Source organism: Barbus barbus (assembly GCF_936440315.1).
Source record: "Barbus barbus genome assembly, chromosome: 4".
Lineage (NCBI taxonomy): Eukaryota > Metazoa > Chordata > Actinopteri > Cypriniformes > Cyprinidae > Barbus > Barbus barbus.
The window spans coordinates 10,267,379-10,287,505 of NC_136732.1; the positions used below are offsets into that span (position 1 = coordinate 10,267,379).

The 20,127-nt window shown below is 38.4% G+C and overlaps 3 protein-coding genes across 4 annotated transcripts; all 3 read left to right on the forward strand.

Moving 5' to 3' along the window:
* The first annotated feature begins 2,741 nt into the window (after positions 1-2,741).
* LOC306866027 (protein phosphatase 1 regulatory subunit 27-like) lies at positions 2,742-7,453 on the forward strand. The gene is made up of 3 exons (XM_079410975.1): positions 2,742-3,509; positions 4,782-4,932; positions 6,216-7,453. Exons 1-3 carry the CDS (start codon positions 3,092-3,094, stop codon positions 6,334-6,336), a joined length of 690 nt encoding a protein of 229 aa, XP_079267101.1. The 5' UTR covers positions 2,742-3,091; the 3' UTR covers positions 6,337-7,453.
* A 245-nt stretch (positions 7,454-7,698) lies between these two features.
* On the forward strand, positions 7,699-11,705 carry LOC306866033 (mapk-regulated corepressor-interacting protein 1-like). Of its 2 annotated transcripts, none has more exons than XM_079410990.1 (5): positions 7,699-7,783; positions 8,255-8,337; positions 9,010-9,125; positions 9,402-9,506; positions 9,615-11,705. In XM_079410990.1, exons 2-5 carry the CDS (start codon positions 8,330-8,332, stop codon positions 9,677-9,679), a joined length of 294 nt encoding a protein of 97 aa, XP_079267116.1. In that variant the 5' UTR covers positions 7,699-7,783; positions 8,255-8,329; the 3' UTR covers positions 9,680-11,705. The 2 variants fall into 2 exon arrangements, with proteins under 2 accessions (XP_079267116.1, XP_079267115.1); XM_079410989.1 differs by having other exon boundaries at positions 7,699-7,799; positions 9,615-11,692.
* A 1,383-nt stretch (positions 11,706-13,088) lies between these two features.
* On the forward strand, positions 13,089-17,108 carry LOC306869140 (THO complex subunit 4-like). Its single transcript, XM_079415763.1, has 6 exons — positions 13,089-13,445; positions 15,152-15,325; positions 16,098-16,245; positions 16,368-16,434; positions 16,522-16,720; positions 16,809-17,108. Exons 1-6 carry the CDS (start codon positions 13,236-13,238, stop codon positions 16,821-16,823), a joined length of 813 nt encoding a protein of 270 aa, XP_079271889.1. The 5' UTR covers positions 13,089-13,235; the 3' UTR covers positions 16,824-17,108.
* The last annotated feature ends 3,019 nt before the right edge of the window (positions 17,109-20,127 follow it).

The window sequence follows — 20,127 nt, forward strand, 5'->3', positions numbered from 1 at the left end:
ATGTTGTCCATGCAAGTCTTATGAAGCCATACAATAGCTTTTTGTTAAAAATCATGCCCGCCGCTATATCAATAGCTGCGTTTCTATTACTCTTCAAATTGAAATGTATCCCATATATCACAAAAAAGTTGTTATGCTTGCATGAGGTGGTTTTTCAGGCTATTCGAAAAAGGAATACATCGCCAAAAAAACTGCAATGGCAATTTTTAGTTTTTTTCCGCATTTGCAAGTCACCTGGTGTACGAAAAAAAATCACATGATCATTCTTTAATGTAGTGTAACCTCCAAGAAACACCTCATACGTGGCCGCTCTCAAGTATGAGTGGCTTTCCTTGCCATTAATGCTTGGATGGATAACCCCTAATTTACACTGCACACGTCTGCAGCACATTACGGCTCTACCAGCTGCGCTACGGCAAATAAGGATCCCAGAAGAAGCTGTACGCGTTACTTTGCTAAAGATATACGCATGTGTCTCCTTCGATTAAAAATAATAGCCAGGTTTATATACATAAACCTACCAACATCCGTCGTCATGACTAATCGCAAGAGTAAAAAATTCACGTTTTTTGTCGCATAACATCGGCTAATGGAAACGGCATCATTTGACGATAGGTTTTTATCGACATTTATACAATATCGCAAACGTTTTCCGCAAATCTGTAATGGAAATGCGCCTAATGTCTTCTTCAATGACTTCTTCGAAATTTGCACTTCTCCATAAACAAACTTGTTGTACAAAGACGTGCCAAGTGGATGCCAAACTCCATTGGTTCTCACATAAGTTGAAACCAATTAAGAGACTGAATATGTAGATGAGATTAAAGAGCTACTTTAGCAGTGAATAGCAACGTAAATTTCAGTCTGTTAAGGGTTCGTACCAAAACCAAAACCATAAAAAATCAATAAATAAACAAGCAAACAAACATTTTCCTTAATTAAAATAATATAAATGCTAGCTGGACAAAAAGTCAAATAAAATGAAAAAAATAAAATAAAACTATATAGACATACAGTATTTAAAAAAAGAAAAATAAGTCAAATTAAGTCGAATTAAAATGAAAACAGACACAAAAACTAATTAAAAATATTTAAAATTGATATATCATAGTATCTAGTATCACAGTACTAAAACAACAGCGGTCTGTTCTTCATTAAGATAGAGTATGACTATATGGAATATAACACAACACAGCACATATCTGTAACATTTTTATGGTACTTTTATGTTGCTTTTTTGTTTCTGAAACTTCACAGGCAGTGTACACAATGTATACTTTCACACTTTGGAAAAGAGCGTGTGATAATTCTTCAAAACTTCTCCTTTTGTGTTTCACAAAAGATATAAAGTCTTATGGCAGCAACATGAAAGTCAGTTAATAATAACAAAATATTGGTTCAATTTTGGGGTGAACTATTCCAATAAGCGAATGGGAAATAATGTTTATATTATAAACATTAAATCTTAGTTAATTATTATATTAAATTAATGAACTAATATGTACTATTGGGTTACGGAATAGGGATGGTCACTTGTAATAATGCATAACTTACTGTTAACGTAACTAAAACAACTTAAAGTGATACCTAATTTATTTACTGTATTATTGATGTATTCATTTTATTAATACTAAAAATACAATTTATTTCAAATTAATTTAACCACGTTATTACATAATGAATGCCATCTAGGATGGCTAAAGCAGCTTGTCTGGGCTTTGTATGTCCCATCATGACATACAGAAATAGAATCAATGATCTGTCTGAAATCCTAAAGAACTTTTTTTGTGCGCCTGCACCATATGACCTACTTGGTTCAATACTGAGGGCGATGGTAAATTTAGCAGGCCTAATTTACAGCCGTGTGACCCAGCACTAGACAGCATCAACGCACTGGCACAGCACACAGCCCGTGTTTAGATGCTTGTTTGAGCATTATGTCTCAATAAAGGGATGTTTGTGTGTGCTTTCTGGAACATCATATCATGCTTTGTGTTTTTCCTGTGCGTGGAAAACATCAAGTAATGCTAACAAACTGGTTTCAGCCTGATATACATGGGTGAGCTTAAACTGAGAATCATTTTAATTGATTATATGCATACTGGGATAGTTCAAGTAGACACTAAAAAGCAAACAACAAAATATTTATTTTTTAAAATGTGTTATGAGCAAAATATGATTACTTTGTCAATAGCGTAACCTTGGGCTGCATTTGGAGTCATATACTTCTAAACATCTTTTCATTTGTTTTTATATTTTTCATTCATTCATTCATTCATTCATGTTGATGATATTTCAAATAAAGCAGTAGGCAATCATTTGGATGCTGTCTTGTATTCTCATAAAATGTTTATATTTTCAGCCCTGTAGCTTGTTTTGTCACAGTGTTCAAGAATCAGTGAACAGTGTTCTCTGAGCTGTGTGTCTATCTAAAACCTACGATGAACATGATTTATAGTACATCACTTCTCTTTCAGGTCTCGTAAAATGCTCATTCCCTTCAGCTGTTGCCCATGTGCTCAATCATGCCATTGAGGATGAGCTCATTTATGTGGCAAACACACATTTAGTGTCCAAGTTTTTCGAAAGAGATCCTGCAGGCTGCTCAGAGAACATTCACTGGTGCTGTCATAGATGTTTATGAGGGGGCGGAGTCACAACTTGAGTGTATGAGAAAGTACGGTGGGAGGAGTTACATCACAGTCACTCGATACAAGGGATGGCATCCCCAAAATAACCCTACAAAGGGTATATAGGACCCTGCTTTAACCTTCACTGTCAGAAGAGCAGACTGTACAGACCGTGCAATTCAAGTTGATGAAACAAGTGGTGATGGGATTGATAAACTAACCAAACTTGACAAGAAAACAAATTTTAATAATAAACAAATTCCTCTGGAAAAGTGACATTATTTCAGACTTGAAGCGGATTGTAAAAACTGAAGACAGTGTGAACGCAAAGTCGAGGTTCAAGATCCCCCCGAAACAGGATTTTACTCTTGCGTGGAGCTAGACTTGAGTTTAAGAGTGTCTTTTGTCCTCCTCTTGAGCCTAGAGCCGAGGGGGGAGGCAAAGCCGTGGCGTCTGCGGGAATGAAGTACAGCTACCAGTACCCGGTGTCACAGTACACACGCTCAAACACACACTACACTTCCACTCATTACACACCGTCACACTACTCCAGCAGCTCGTACTCGCCCGGATACTACAGTTCCACAAAGTACAGCCCTACTACACTCCACACGCCATCATACCACACTCCACCGGCTTACACACCTGCCTACAAGCCCACCTCCACTTACACCCCCGTCTACAGCAAGGCGTCCCGGCAGAGTAGCTCAGCCCGGACAAGCGTACAGCTTACTCCTACTGTAGTCCTCAAACCCGCCCGGGCCGTGCGCTTCACAAACGATGTCGTATTCCAGGATTTGGTCCGGCACAGCGAGCTGGAACAGATCGGTCGGTTTATGAGGGCGAGGAAAGTGCGTCTGGACACCATCTTTCATTCTGGTGAGTGAACCTCACCTTTCATACATCTAGTGCAAACAGATTCATTCACTTGTTTGATCACCAATCTCAGTGTATTTCAGTGTGTTGAAATGAAGTAAACCATTCGTAGGTCAAGTTCCTGTAGAGTGTATCTCTTTGACTTTATGGCGTGTTTAAAACATAGATCAAACATAGCAGTCTGACATATCAACTTCTAGTTTGACCAATCGTAGGAAGTTGAGGCAGGGCCAATGGGGAGTTAAGCTTCAGCAGTTATGGCACATATAAATCATGCTGGAAAGATAATTGCACATGAACATCACGACAAATTTATGAGCTTACGAGCTGGAAACGATATATAATGATATATATATGAATATATAACGATTTACAATGCACATTTTGAATTTATGATTTTGTAGATGTAGTGTTAAAACAAATCTTAATTTTATGCACAAAATGTACATCACCAATTTGCTTCAACGAAAGTTATTCGTACGCACTTGACGTCATAGTTACGACATTTCATAAATGCGAACTTTCAGGAGGTCTTTAACACACCATTAGCTTCTTTTAGTAGATGCTGTAAATACAAGCATGTTGCTCCTTGGATATCTTTTCAAAAGTAGCCAAGTATTCTTACAAAAATAGGTTTTCACAAAAATTTGATGAAAATGTGCAAAAATTTTACCTTTAGGGGAATAACAGATTGTCACTAGGGCAGCATTTTAACCCCTAAAAAGTGCAAATTAGAGTAGTAGTGTGCACCTATAAGATACTACTAAAACTTTTTAGGGGTAAATAAGGTACAAAGATGTCCCTTTAAGTGCACTGCTCTAGTGACAATAGGTTGTACCCCCTTTTTTTTTGCCTTATATTTTTATATGTTGGCATCAAGGAAGTTCTAATATAGAGTGATTGGTTGCATGATGGCTCAGGGGATTTGTTTTCCAGAAATGATTGCATATGGTGGAAAAATTCAAATCACAGATTTCAATGGCTGTATGCGCCAGCTGAGCAACTGGCATTAAGATGAACAGGAACATAAACGGATAGCGGCGTTTGCCAAATTATAGACAATTCGGGGGATTATTTTGGGATTATGTTTGGTATGGCACAGAAATTACACTCTAAACTTTGAAAATTGATAAATGTTTTTTAATTTGTCTTTTTATATACACAGTTACAGCTTATGGCATCAGTCTGAGGTATTTTCTGAAAAGGTTTAATCTCACTGCTATCTGGAAAGAGAAACCGAGCAGCCCACCCTAACAATAGCTGGCTTTTTCTCAGGAATGGCAGCACTCCATGAAGCCGTGCTCTCAGGAAACCTGGAGTGTGTGAAGCTCCTGATAAAGTATGGAGCTGACGTTCACCAGAGGGACGAGAATGGCTGGACGCCACTGCATATGGCGTGCAGCGACGGTTATCCTGAGATCGCACGGTGAGAACAAACTCATGCATGCACAGTCCTATAAGCAATATCAACAAAAAAGTGAACATCTGAAAACAAATTAGTATTGCATTAAATTAAAACCTTGCAAAAACTAATGCATTTCATTTACATGAAAACCATAATGGAGTTCCAAATAATATTATTAACTACTGTCTAAATAGGCAGTTTCCTTCTAAGGCAACATCAACTGAAATAAAACCTCATAAGTGACCAATCATTCAAATAGTACTCATTATGAGAAACTTTTGAGAGACCTGACTCTCAATTGATTTCAATAGAGTACAGAATGATGCTAAGATAGTATAATATTGGGTAAAGTGGTAATTCTTTTTATTTAATTTACCTATATTTTAATTGTAAACAGCACTGGGTTGGTGGACAAAGCCATTAATTCTTAGTTTAGCATTCATTGTATCCCCCTTGTGAAGAAAGTGTGCTTAACTTGTAGTGTACTTCAAATCTTAACAGCATATAAAAAAAAAAAAAGGATTTGCAGATACTATAATTATGAAATAAAAGGCCACTTAAGTGTACTTAAAAAGAGACACTGTTTCACACTTTAAAGGATAGTTCACCCAAAAATGAAAAATTCTGTTATTAATTACTCACCCTCATTTCGTTCCAAACCAGCAAAACTTTCGTTCATCTTTAGGAAACAAATGAAGATATTTTTTATTAAATCTGAGAGCTCTCTGATCCTCCACAGACAGCAATGGTCCTACCACGATCAAGGTCCAGAAACGTAGCAAGGACATCGTTAAAATTCTCAGATTTTATCAAAAATATCTTAATTTGTGTTCCGAAGGTCTTACGTGTTTGAAACGACATGAGGGTGAATAATTAATGACAGAATTTTCATTTTTATCTGAGCTATCACTTTAAGTATAACGTCAAATTACTTTGAAATACATTTTAAATCACAATGTTTTCATATCCTTTAGTCACACTACAATGAAGTACACTTGTTTTGACGTGTTGACAATAGAAGTAAATATGAAATTGCAAAAACGTCTTGCTTATAAGAGGTCCAAATAAGCTCTCTAAAGTTCAGGTAAAATCTAAATTCACACTATATTACATTTTCATTTAATTGCAGTTAACATCAATTAAGTTTCCAAACGTTCAGTTGAATTTAAGCATATTATTTCTGAAATATGTACCTTTTTTTCAAGTTTGCTGAAGTGTACTTCTTCTTGCAAGGTTATATTATCAGATTGGTGATGTGTGTTAAATTAGTTGTATTCAAATATAAAATATGATTCCTCCTTTAGGTACCTTCTCTCTCTGGGTGCCAGTGTGGAGGCGGAGAATGAAAATGGAGAGAAACCAGCAGACCTCATCGACCCAGACTGCAAAGAACTGCTCAAGCTCTTCGAGACAGGCTGTGTTTGAGCGCTGACCCTCGGAAGAACTTGAAAAAAAAAAAGCTTGCTTTCAAAAACCATTCAGATCGCTCTCCTGAGCTTCGCATTTTGTGTGGTTCTCCTGAATATTCTTTATCTTTTTTTGTGGGGGGGGGGTTAGCTAGACACAACATTATTATACAGTACAGAGGGACACCAACCCCTGCATATCTGTTTGCTTTTGAAGTCATTTGAGTTTTCTGCGTGAAACACAGTATTGAACAAGGAAAAATGAAGGGTGGGGAATCTATTGGGAATAGATTAGATTATGAAAAGTGGATGTATATACTGCAATGCAGTCAGATGGTTTGAGGGAAGGATTTCGAATGTCAGACAAAAATAAAAGTTGTTTCAGAGGGGGAGCAAATTATTCATTTTAAAAAAGAAGACAATGGCGTACACAACAAGACCAGGAACGTTTATGTGAAACTGTCGCTTTCTTCATCACCATACATTCGCACAAACCAGCATCTCTCAATGTTTACAGACAGATCTTCTCTGTACGCCATCTGCAATTGTTCTTCTTCACTGCTGTGTTAACCATACTTTGTACCAGGTGTCCCTTTGACATGCTCTTGATTGTTATCATCTTCACAATTCAGAAAAGTGACCAGGGATACAATCCTGTTTATACAAAGAGATGCTTGCTGAGAATGAAGCGTGGTGCCGTCTGTCTGCTGGGCAGACACAACCTGCCGTCAGACTCGCTTATGAAGAAACACTGAGGCTTTGTGCATTACTGTTAAACGTGAGGGCACTACTGGCATTTTTAAAGTCTCTTGTCAAAGTCTTATCTTATTTTTTACAATGTTTTCTTAAATAAAGCTGCTTTTATATAACTATTGTGTTGCGATTTGCATCAAACCCTTCAAAGATTATAAAAACGTAATGCTGTCTAACTGGAATGCATAGATGACTTTTGCCGATTTATATTTTCCTCTCTGGCAACATTTGACATTGGTCTCGATGCTTCGAAAGACCTTCTAACGTTATGATTTTCAGTCGTATCTTCATTTCAGCAACATTGCGAGTAGATTCAGTCAACAAAACTGTGAAAATATGTATTAAAGTTAAATAAAAATAATCAAAGCATGTTGTTTTTCACTGGCTAGGAAGAATTATATTTTGTTTGGGTTGTGCACCTATAAAATAAGCCACATTAATGAATGTCAGCTATTTATCAACGTTCATTTTACAAATACTTCCTAATATAAAAGCTGAATCCTCATAAAAGTCTAAATATGTGACCCTGGAGCACAAAACCAGTCTAAAAGGGAGCACAGATATATTTGTAGCAATAACACTGAATTTAAATATGCATCATCTCTGTCCGCGCATGCGCCCCTCGGCTGAACCGGAAATAATTGGTTGGCATTAGCAACGTGTCGGCCGATCCTGGCCTGAATACAGAGATAGCAGAAGAAACAAACAGACAGGTTTGAAACGGTTAATGTACGTGTTTTCCACCATGTGCGCGTTAGTCTGAATGTTTCGTGATGCCTTCGCTGTGTTTATGTTCAGTTTGCTTGTGAAGCCAGGATCAGTGTCTCACTATGAACACCATGCTAGCAGACTAGCCGCTAGGAAATCATAAACAATAACAAACGCCGAGTTACTTAAATTAAACCTTGTCCTCTCGCTTATAATTGAAATATAGTAGCATCATGTGTCTGTGTAGCGCATTTAATGTCTCTGGCCAGCCTTATGCACAGATGAACATATCATATATGTCATATACAGTACATATATGTTAAAATCATTGATGGTGCTTCTGCACTGATCTCAGATGTCAGCTAATAAGCTGTGTGTCAATGATTTCGTTTACAGTTTTGCTGTCTAGATCTTTTGTTCAGTTTATACAGTTTTATGACAATTGGTGTCTGAATTACTTCAATCTTTCCCCTTAGAAAACACACTGAAGAACAGGCACACATTCCTGTTGAGCCTCATACTGAGATTGTGAGGCAAGAGACTATAACAGAATGACAAGGTAAAGTCAAGTGCCATCTTCATCGGAGAATGTCTTTTAATCGTAAGATAGAGCCACTGTTAAAAACTAAACACTGGATCCTTTTCACAGATTGTGATGATGTGATTCTACACTTAGTAAACTTGACAAGAAAACAAATCCCCCCCAACAGGCTTTAAACGTGAAAGATTTATCGTAATAATTATAGATATCGACTGATATGAAAAACATTATCGTGATAATTTTTTGGGCTATATTGCCCAGCCCTACTTTGAACAATTAAATTTTGGGCTAAAAGTGTGTTGTAATGCAAGCGTTACTGAACATGTACAGAGTAAAATATTACTGAAAATTGATTAGTAATGCCTTACACTACTGCGTTACGGCAAAAAGTAATCCGTTACTGTAATGCATTACGTTTGTAACGCGTTACTCCCAACACTGGTCGAGTATGTTTGTCATTACAGCTCTAAAACTGGGAGAAAATACCTTTTTAATACTAAAGTTAAAAAAAAATATAATAATTGAGAGAAATTGGAAAAAATTCATTCTTGGAATTGTAGCAAAAGTTTACTTTCTGCTTACATTCTTTTTAGCACCTAAGTACAGTTTCTCGTTTTTTTTTTTTTTTTTTCTTTAATGCATGTTGTCAGGATGAAATATTTTATTCAGTGTTTTCTGTGTCTTTTCCAGCTCCTCTACTCCTAGAATGCACACGTACAAGAGGACTTCCAGCCCTCGATCACCAACGAATGCAGGAGAGCCTTTCACACCAGCACATGAAGAAAATGTGCGCTTCATCCATGACAGTAAGACATGAGATGCACCTTTTAAGCTCAGCGCCATTTTCACTTTGGAAAACTGTGATTTCCCACGCATGAGAACATCACTGAAATTGAAAACAAATCTATGCTCTGCTTTTAAATATTTCATTGGCTAGAAATGATGCTTTATGGATACAATCTTATTGCATAATCATGTACAGCAACCTTGCAAATGTATTGGTCAAAAAGTGTAGGAGCCTTGTAACGAAGACTCTAGATTTCAAGACTGTGTTGTTGTAATGCTCTTGTTTTTCTTTCCAGCTTGGCTTTGTGTTTTGAGAGACATTAAATCCCCACAAAATAGTGAACGTAATGATCGTGGACCACAGGAGTATGTGGAGAAAAACCCAAATCCCAATCTACATTGTACGTTTACTTTTATGTAAAAGTTTCATTGTATTGATGTGGATAAAGTTCATGCCATGTGTTTTTTTAAATGGGTTTGCTTCGTTTTTTGTCCCTTCTTTCTTTCAGCTTTTATACCAGTGGACCTGAGTGACCTTAAGAAGCGGAACACACAAGACTCCAAGAAGTCTTAAACCGTTCCCTCTCTTTCTGATCTAGCAGTTTTTGTCCTCCCTTTTACATTTGGGACCTTTTTACTCTTATCAGTCTTCTGTCGGCCAACAAAGATCCACAAGCTGGGAGATTTGGCCACCTTAGTCCAGAAAGCTTCTCTTTTCTCTGCCTCTCGGACCTGTGGTCTGGACTTACAGGCTGACATCTATTTATGCGTTACATTTTCAAGAGCCGTTTGAGTGGCCATTCCCTGTTTTTCATGTTCATCCGGGCTCTCTGATCTCTCTTTTTTTTGAAAATAACAAAGCCCTGTTGCAGGATTTTCTCTTACTCCTTGGGTTTAATATATTCTCCATGTGCTTTTTTTGTTTTGATGTGGAGATGAGAAAGGCAAAGAACAGTGATGCTTAAACTGTTGGACAGACTCTACACAAACTTTCTCAAAACGGGACGCAGTCCTGGAATTTACTCCTTTTTCAAACCATGTTGAACACCTGATGGGGAGCGACTGACCGTTCAGTTAGTTTCATAGATTGATTGATTCATAGAAGAATTTAGCCAGTTTTGTCTGATAGGACAGGTAAGTTTGGCTCGGCAAATATTTTTAGTAAACGTACCTCCATTTTTAACTATGAATTGATAAAAACTTTAAGTAGACTTTTCCACATCTTTCGTTCCCAGCCTTTAAAATAAAATTAAAATAAAGATTACTTTTATGTTATCTCAGCCTCTCTGCATTTGTATTTATCGTGGAGTTTGTCTGTTGACTTGTGTGCTTTTTTGTATGTGTACTCCTAAAATGAATGTTTAGCAGATAAATGCGTTTTAAGTTAAAATGCTTCTTTTCTTGAAATGCTTCAGAAATTCTCATGACACATCTTGAAATCACAGCCGTTTCCAAATTTATGTCTAAGCAAACACTCTGAAGAACAGCAATAGCAGTAACAAATCATCTTTCTGACTTGACTATTTAGATTAAAAAAAAAAATGTTTTGGGGTAAATGAAATTATACAGGACTGGGAAAGTCTAAAATGAAACCGTTTTAATTCCACTTTCCATAAATCCAGTTCAGTATCTGCATTTAGACCGATTCAGGAAAGGATCTAGATTTTGGTAACCCATAATGTGTGGTAATTGCATTATATTTTGATTATAATCCATTTTGGAGAAAAGCTGTGAAAGTGAGAAAAGCTGAACATTACATTTTAGAGAAGCGTTCAGGTAAGTGATCGTATCATGATCCCATTCTCAGCACTCTATAGTCTTTGTGAGACGATATGATTTATATAATCATCCAGACATAGACTTGACATATCACAAGCTCCTAATGTATGTCTATATTTTTCACAAATACTGTGTATTTATGGTAAGTACCTATTTATTGCCAGTACTTTGTCTAAGTTCATTTGCTGATATTATTATATAAAATTACATTAGTTTGGGTGTTTCAGATTTGAATCATGATGAGGAAAAATCAACTGTCAAAAGCATTAAAGGGATTTTAAAATGAATGCTGGTTATTAATCAGTCAGAGGAAATGGTTATTCAAATATTCCACCTTCTATATAATTTCATATATATATAGAAAAACACTGGTGTATCCAAATCATTAGTGTTGCTTCCTTGACTTTTATATCCATGAGTTCATTTATTATTGATTTATGCTTCTGATATTAATCCTCATCATATTTTCATATTCAAGTATTTGCTCCTATGACTCGTTACTCATTTATGTTTATCGTTTATTATGATTGATTTATGTTTGTATGTAATATTTGTAGTATTATCCAAAAAATACATGTATGTTATGCACATTTCATATGTTTGAAAGATACGTCGCCTTGGTGTTTTGTCAGATATGGGACATCTTTTTTGGTTATGATGACCAAGCCTACAGCATCAAAAGTGGTTCTTTGGCTTCATATAGGGGAACCACTTTAGCACCTATATCTTTAAAGAACGGGTCCTTTATAGGTGCTATTTAGCACTTGTTGTGGAACAAACACATTTGTCAATAAAGCTCAAGAAGCGGAGTTCCAGATGCCAAAATAAGACTTTATTGAGCACAGCAACAAAGCCGAGATGATGGCCACCGCATCCATTGTATATCTTTCTTTCTTACCATAATTGGTAGTTCTGGTTTTTAATTGGCTATGCCTATCTTGCCACAATTTCTTATCGGCCCACCTGGCCAATTATTTAATGGTGGAATTTGGCCAGATCAGCCACTTTTATTCTGCTGCCAATAAGGTGGTCACATGAGCCATACATCAAACTTGTTTACCAGTCATACTCTGGAAATCACCCAGAGCTCGTAAGGTTATTTCACTGATACAGCCCAATGGAAACAACCTGTACTGCCCAATGGATAGGCCCTCAGACTTACATTCTACATTAGGACATCCAGTATTGGAATAGCTCAACATATTAATCAGTATATTGATTACTTTCATGACCATGCATCATATTTTTGAGCAAAATAAGGCGATTTCTTCAATATTTAGATATTTTTGCACCCTCAGATTCCAGATTTTCAAATAGTTGTATCTCAGAAAAAAATATTGTCCAATCATAACAAACCATAAATCAATGGAAAGCTTATTTATTCAGCTTTCAGATGATGTATAAATCTCAATTATGACTGGTTTTGTGGTCCAGGGTCACAAATAGGTTCAACAAAAATAAAGACAAAAAAAAAATAAAAAAAAGGATTAAAAATATCACTTAAGTAAACTATTTGCAAATAGAGCAAATTTCAATGGACTTGATTAAATTGATATCTATATTTGACCCTGGACCACAAAACCAGTCATACGGGTCAGTTTTTCGAAATTGAGATTTATGCATCATCTGAAAGCTGATAAATAAGTTTTCCATTGATGTATGGTTTGTTAGGACAATAATTGGCTGAGATACAATTACTTGAAAATCTGGAATCTGAGGGTGCAAAAAAATCTAAATATTGAGAAAATCGCCTTTAAAGTTGTCCAAATTAAGTTCTTAGCAATGCATATTACTAATCAAAAATTAAATTTTGATATATTTACAGTAAGACATTTATAAAATATCTTCATGGAAAAAGATCTTTACTCAATATCATTAATATCATATTGCTACAAATATACCCCAGCGACTTAAGACTGCTTTGTGGTCCAAAAAAAACCCTGATAAAGTAATTTTACAGCCGAGTTAACTACTGTCCGCCTCTGTATATTACAGATATAATGGTTATTCATTAACAACAACAACTAAATAGTTTTAGTAAGGCTTATAATTAGTATATTTGCATTTGTGTGTGTTTAGAAAGGTCGAAAAACAAAAGCCAGAGAGAAAATTATAGCATTAACTTCTAATAGTTTTAAAGAAAATCTGTACAAAGGAATTTAAACCGGAAGCGTTCGTCTCACCGATGTGCGTCACGAACGCTCCCGCTATAAAGGCGTCGCCGGCGGGGCCTCGTCATTTCCTCTTTTGTGAGAGTGAGCAGTAGTAGAGGAGCAGCGTAGTGCTTCACACGAGCGGGGAGTTTTTTTATTTTAGTTAACGGCAGTGTTTAGCGTAACAAAGGCCAGACGATGGCAGACAAGATGGATATGTCCTTAGACGACATCATCAAGCAAACCCGGCAGCGCGGGAGAGGAGGCCGCGGAGGCCGCGGTACTGGAGCCAGCGGGCGCCTCGGAAACACAGGCGGAGGCTTTGGAGGCCGCGGCGGGGGATCGGGCCCCATGAGGACCCGCCAGAACCTGAGCCGCGGAAGAAGCAGACCCACGCCGTACAGCAGGGTAGGAGAAAAAGGAGAAAATCACGGGCGCATCCACACGCCTGGGTGAAGCCCCGTTTTTATCTTTCTATGCTGCCAGCAAACATGGCGGCTAGCTGGCCCCTGGAGCTTCTCTGGGAGTGTAGCTCGTTAGATATATATTGTGCATAATGTGTTCTCTCCCTAAGCCCTTTGTGTTGCCATCCGTGTGAGCTTCAAGTATCGCGCGGCGCGTCTGGAGCGGCCCTCGACGCCATTTTGGAGACGGCTGGTCCCTTTCATTCAGCCTCGGCTTTCTTTGTTTTCGACGACGTCCAGCGCACATCTTCACACGGTTTTGAAGAGTCTGCCCTCTTTCTGTGTGCGCGCTGAAGCCCAGCTTGAAGAAGGCCTTCGTTCCTCGCTGGAGTTCGGCTTTTGTTTGGGAGGGGTTTCATATGATATCAATATCTTTGAAAGCGGAAGTATAGATAGTGTTGGAGCCGCACAGGATAAATGGACGCTGACCATCTCTGTCCAGAGATTATGGAGAATCCCCTTGCTAATTATTTTTAGTTTGAATTTAGTGAGGCCAGTATTTATATAAGCACGCCAAAATGGCGTGAATCTCAAAATGGACGCTCCAACGCGGCTTCAGATGACAAGCATGGACACTTTTGATGGCCTGGTTTATTTTGGACTGCTGTGCTCCTCCTCACCGGAGACCAGTGGAGCGTCTGTATCCACCTTATGGAGGCCTGCTGGGATTCATGTGGAGTGAACGGCAAGAGACTCTTGGGTTTCTGGTAGCTAGTTAGCATGCTGCCAAAGAGAGGGTGGGCAGTTTCTGAGGGAATACAGTGGTGTTTACAACAATGGGCTACACTGAGTTCACCCCACTCTTGTAACTGGTTATTTTGGCGTTGTATTTGTAATGCATGTATAGTCTTTTGAATATACCCTCTGGTTTCTTAACTTTTAATTCTTGGCAGTCAAAACCGATTGGATACCTTCAAAAAAAAAAAAAAGTGCACTGTTTTGTATCTGTGTGTTTTGATAGTGTAGTACCATGAAATACTATTAATTCCTAAATTAGCATCAATTTGTAATAACACATTGGAGAATTTCTACGTGTTTGAACTATATATTGGTGCAAAGGTATTTGGAATCTATATTTTTAAAAAAAAAAAAAAAAAAAAAAAAAAAGGTTGTGTTGCTTCGTTTTGGACGTTTATCAAAGACTAGATAATCTGGGTTGGTTTTCCCTAAAGTGTTATTTTTCTGTATTTCCTGTGCAAGTCACTTTTTTTACCATGAAGATCATGTGACTTAAGACAGTTTAGCTTATGTCCACATTTTCATCTGTGTAGCAAGTGCCACACAAGTCACCAGGTTTTGTACCATTCTGATGAAGCACAATTGTAAATTTTTAAAATGTAAACTTTTATAAAATGACCAACCACCAGAGGGTTAAGCTTGCCTCCACTGAGGTCTAGTGAACCACACATCCTTAGAACAACACAATCGAACCAACTCTGTACATGAGCTGCCAGCTGTGTCCTGCATTGGTTTACTTGCTTGTAGTGATGGGGTGGGCAGGGATTGCTGGAAATCACAGTGAGCGCACTGGGTGCCCTTGGCCTTGTTGAAGCGGAGCCCCCTGCTTGCCCCAACACCCAGCCGAGTGGACTGTCAGTGACAGACTGGGGACCCGAAGTCAGCAGGTGCGTTCTCTCTCATCTGTTGCAGCCCAAGCAGCTCCCAGACAAGTGGCAGCATGACCTGTTTGACAACGGTTACAGTCCGAATGCTGGCGGTGGAGGTGGTGGTGGTGGAGGCGGTGGTGGTGGAGGCGGCGTGGAAACCGGAGGAAAGCTCCTCGTGTCCAATCTCGACTTCGGCGTCTCTGATGCAGACATTCAGGTTGGCGTCACTTTAACTTGAGTCTTTAAAGGGTTAGTTCACCCAAAAATAAAAATTGTCATTGATTACTCACCCTCATGTCGTTCCAAACCCACAAGATTTTCATTCATCTTTGGAACACAAATTAAGACTTAAGAGCTTTCTGACCCTCCATTGACAGCAACGTAACTGAAATGTTCCCAGACGCAGAAACATGGTAAAGGCATCGATAAAACGGTCCATGTGACATCAGTGGCTCAACTGCAATTTTGTGAAGCTACGATAATTCTTTGTGTGCAAAGAAAACAAATAACTATTTTATTCAACAATACTTTTCCCCAAGATAATGCATTTTGCCGCTTTGGAGCGTACTGCGACGCATGCATGCTTTCCCCAGAATGTAATCCGTGTTTACGTTCATGAGAAGCGTGCATGCTGAACGTAAACAACACTGATTGCGTTCTGGGGAAAGCGAGCATTAATTGAATTACATTTTTCTTTTCAATGCGCACAAAGTATTCTCATAGCTTGGCAAAACTGAAGTTGGGCCACTGATTTACGTTGTTATTTAGCAGACACTTTTAGAATATTTCAGTTGTGTTGCTGTCTATGGAGGGTCAGAAAGCTCTCGGATTTCATCCAAAAAAAGCTTGATTTGTGTTCTGAAGACGAACGAAGGTCTTAGGGGTTTGAAACGACATGAGGGTGAGTAATGACTATTCTTGTTTTGGGTGGACTAACTCTAAGTAAGTGTTTGATGGATTCTGTAGCTAAGGTATGGTTTGTGCTGCAGGAACTCTTCGCTGAATTTGGCACTTTGAAGAAAGCAGCAGTACATTACGATAGGTCAGGACGCAGCCTCGGCACTGCGGATGTTCACTTTGAGAGGAAAGCAGATGCCCTGAAAGCCATGAAGCAGTACAACGGTGTTCCCCTTGATGGTATGTTAAAGCTTTTCCTCCGCTTTTTCAAATTACCAAAGCCTCCAACAGGTCTGAAAGTCATTGGGAAGCCTGTTGAATTGGTCTGCCAGCAATTCTCAGTCATAAACTCTCTCTTTCAGGTCGCTCGATGAACATTCAGCTTGTTACGTCACAGATCGATACACAGAGGCGGACGCCGATGCAGGGGTAAGTGTGAATGGGTTTAGTGTGTGTATATATAAATAAATGAATAAAGTGTTTGTCGTGACTGAACTCTGTTGTTTTTCCTGACAGTCTAAATCGTGGAGGTGGTGGCATGAACAGAAACAGACTTGGTGGCTTTGGCATACAGAGAGGTCGTGGGGGACGTGGCGGCGGAGGAGGAGGAGCCAGAGGTCGGGGGCGAGGTGGTCGAGGCGGTGGCGGCGGAAGCAGCAAACAGCAGCTCTCTGCTGAAGAGCTGGACGCCCAGCTGGATGCCTATAACGCCAGGGTGTGTAAACTAATTCAGAGATGCATTTAAAATGTGCCCTTGTTTATAAAAGCTGGTAGTAATCTCCATTTTCCTGTTTTCCAAACAGATGGATACCAGCTAAACACTTCGAGTCAAGCTGCGTTCCCCAATGTTTCGACATGGGACAGTGGTCATCGTTGTAATAGCATTGAACATGCCAGATGTTTTACACTTGCGTCTTCAGAGATGATTTAAATTTGTGTATCGATCCTTTTAAAATGCTCGTGTTTTTTACCTACTTGGTTTTATTTTTGGTTTCCTTTTTGAGAAAAACCTGGTTGGACTGTAGGATTTAAGGGATGGTCTTGTCTTAACCATCCTTGTGTAGATCATTGAAATAAAATCCTGCAGTATTTAGTAACCACATGATGTCTCCGCTTCCTCATTATGTACACATCGGTTTTATTACACTGGAAAACTGCCAGTCTTAAGTTCGTGTAGTATTTCAGTGTATAAACACTCGTAAGTGCACTACTCATGTCAGCCACTAGGTGTCTGCAACTTTGTTTTGCTCTTGTTTAAATTGTTTTTGATCTGTCAAAATATTTCTAAATTCTCAAATGGCTAGTACCAGGTTACATTCAGTGTTGGGGGGGGGGGGTAAACGTGAGTTAAGTAATCAAATTACTTTTTCAAGTAATGCTTTAAAGTTTACACAATTATCAGTTGCTTTAGTGCTAGTTATTTTGTTTCCCACTGACACAAGCAGAGCTGAGGCTTATTAATTGTCCTTTTGCTGTGAAAGGGCCTTTATAGTTGCCAAGAATATAACTTTTGGGATTCTATTAGTACAATAAGCAAGCCCAGCCTGGGTGACAAGTAATGTAATTTCTATAAGAAACTAATGCACTTAGTTACTTTATATGGAGCTACGCATTATTGTAAATGCATTACTTTTAACTTTACCTAGCAGTGGTTATAATTGTAAATTGAGCAGTTATAGCCATTTTTAACTTTATGCTGCTAACTTTATAACTCTCTCTCGAACCCATGCTCGTTATGAAATGTCAGCAAATCTAAATGCTTTCAAGCTTGATTCTGATTGGCTAAAACAGGGTAAGTTCTTGAGGGTGAGCTACACAGTGGGGCAAATAAGTATTTGATACACTGCCGATTTTTCAAGTTTTCCCAATTACAAAGAATGGCGAGATCTGTAATTTTCATCGTAGGTACACCTCAACTGTCAGAGACAGAATATAAAAACATCTAGAAAATCACATTGTATGATTTTTAAATAATTAATTTCCATTTTATTGCATGAAATAAGTATTTGATCACCTACCAACTAGCAAGGATTCTGGCTCTCACAGACCTGTTAGTTTGTCTTTAAGAAGCCCTCCTATCCTCCACTCATTACCTGTATTAATTGCACCTGTTTGAACTCGTTACTTGTATAAAAGACACCTGTTCACACACTCAATCAATCAGACTCCAACCTCTCCACTATGGGCAAGACCAAAGAGCTGTCTAAGGACACTAGGGACAAAATTGTAGACCTGCACAAGTTTGGGATGGGCTACAGGACAATAGGCAAACAGCTTGGTGAGAAGGCAACAACTGTTGGTGCAATTATTAGAAAATGAAAGAAATTCAAGATGACTGTCAATCTCCCTCGGACTGGGGCTCCATGCAAGATCTCACCTCGTGGAGTATCAATGATCCTGAGAAAGGTGAGGGATCAGCCTAGAACTACACAGGAGGACCTGGTCAATGACCTGACGAGAGCTGGGACCACAGTCTCAACGGTTACCATTAGTAACACACTACACCGTCATGGATTAAAATCCTGCAGCGTGTGCAAGGTCCCCCTGCTCAAGCCAGCACATGTCCAGGCCTGTCTGAAGTTTGCCAAAGACCATCTGGATGATCCCGAGGAGGCATGGGAGAAGGTCATGTGGTCAGATGAGACCAAACTATAACTTTTTGGTATAAACTCCACTCGCCGTGTTTGGAGGAAGACGGATGAGTACAGTCCCAAGAGCACCATCCCAACCGTGAAGCATGGGGGTGGAAACATCATGCTTTGGGGGTGCTTTTCTGCAAAGGGGACAGGACGACTGCACTGTATTGAGGGGAGGATGGATGGGGCCATGTATCGTGAGATTTTGGGCAACAACCTCCTTCCCTCAGTAAGAGCATTGAAGATGGGTCGTGGCTTGGTCTTCCAGCATGACAATGACCCCAAACACACAGCAAGGGCAACTAAGGAGTGGCTCCGTAAGAAGCATTTCAAGGTCCTGGAGTGGACTAGCCAGTCTCCAGACCTGAACCCAATAGAAAATCTATGGAGGGAGCTGAAACTCTGTGTTGCCCAACGACAGCCCCAAAACCTGAAAGATCTGGAGAAGACCTGTATGGAGGAGTGGGTCAAAATCCCTGCTGCAGTGTGTGCAAACCTGCTCAAGAACTACAGGAAACGTCTGACCTCTGTAATTGTAAACAAAGGTTTCTGTACCAAATATTAAGTTCTATTTTTCTTTTGTATCAAATACTTATTTCATGCAATAAAATGGAAGTTAATTTAATCATACAATGTGATTTTATGGATTTTTATTTTTTTTATATTCTGTCTCTCACAGTTGAGGTGTACCTATGAAAATTACAGCTCTCTCCATTCTTTAAGTGGGGAAAACTTGAAAAATTGGCAGTATACCAAATACTTATTTGCCCCACTGTGTGTATATATATATATACACACACACAACAAACAAAAAAACATTATTTCAGGGGGTTGCAAGAAAAAAAGGACAAAATCTTACTAGTCTTAAAAGGAAAGAGACTCCTATATAGGTTTTATTCAATTCCCCAAGGGGTTGATTATTTTTGGATAAGTGTTTTAAAGATTCTAAGTTTTTTAAAACAATTTAAAGAGGGTTTACTGTTATTCCACTTTTGTGTATATGATAATTACCCATTGTAATGTTTAACATCAATGACATCTTTTTCATCTTAACCAAAATCTGAAACCAATTTAGTGATTGAATATCAGTATTGATCTCAATATTTAGCCAGCTGTAAAGATCCTGCCAGAACTGCAATGTGACTGGACAAAATAAAAAATGTTCAATGGTTTCAGGCTCTTCTAAACAAAAAAACAAGCGTATCGGAATCTTTCAGTAAAATTTCGGCGGCTGGATATTATTAATAATTGTAAACTGATGGAATCTCATTAATTTTAGGTAGGTTTGGCCATTTACAGAATTTTTTCAAAATGTTTTAGTTTTGAAATCTGAAAATAATTAAGTTTTAATACATCCTCTATTACTTTATTACATTTTTTGTGTTATACTTCTCCACTCTTCAACTCAGGCAGTTAAACAGATACATTTGAATATGTAAGGCGATTTTAAAGAATGAGATGAAAATGTTCTCTAAAAGAACATTTT

Bases quoted from the DNA above. Each gene is read 5' to 3' on its own strand.
- LOC306866027 (XM_079410975.1), top strand. From the start codon at position 3,092: ATGAAGTACAGCTACCAGTACCCGGTGTCACAGTACACACGCTCAAAC. The intron at 3,510-4,781 runs GTGAGTGAACCT...GCTTTTTCTCAG, and splicing joins GGACACCATCTTTCATTCTG to GAATGGCAGCACTCCATGAA. The intron at 4,933-6,215 runs GTGAGAACAAAC...TTCCTCCTTTAG, and splicing joins GGTTATCCTGAGATCGCACG to GTACCTTCTCTCTCTGGGTG.
- LOC306866033 (XM_079410990.1), top strand. The intron at 9,126-9,401 runs GTAAGACATGAG...TTTTCTTTCCAG, and splicing joins TGTGCGCTTCATCCATGACA to CTTGGCTTTGTGTTTTGAGA. The intron at 9,507-9,614 runs GTACGTTTACTT...TCTTTCTTTCAG, and splicing joins CCCAAATCCCAATCTACATT to CTTTTATACCAGTGGACCTG.
- LOC306869140 (XM_079415763.1), top strand. From the start codon at position 13,236: ATGGCAGACAAGATGGATATGTCCTTAGACGACATCATCAAGCAAACC. The intron at 13,446-15,151 runs GTAGGAGAAAAA...CATCTGTTGCAG, and splicing joins GACCCACGCCGTACAGCAGG to CCCAAGCAGCTCCCAGACAA. The intron at 15,326-16,097 runs GTTGGCGTCACT...TTTGTGCTGCAG, and splicing joins TCTCTGATGCAGACATTCAG to GAACTCTTCGCTGAATTTGG.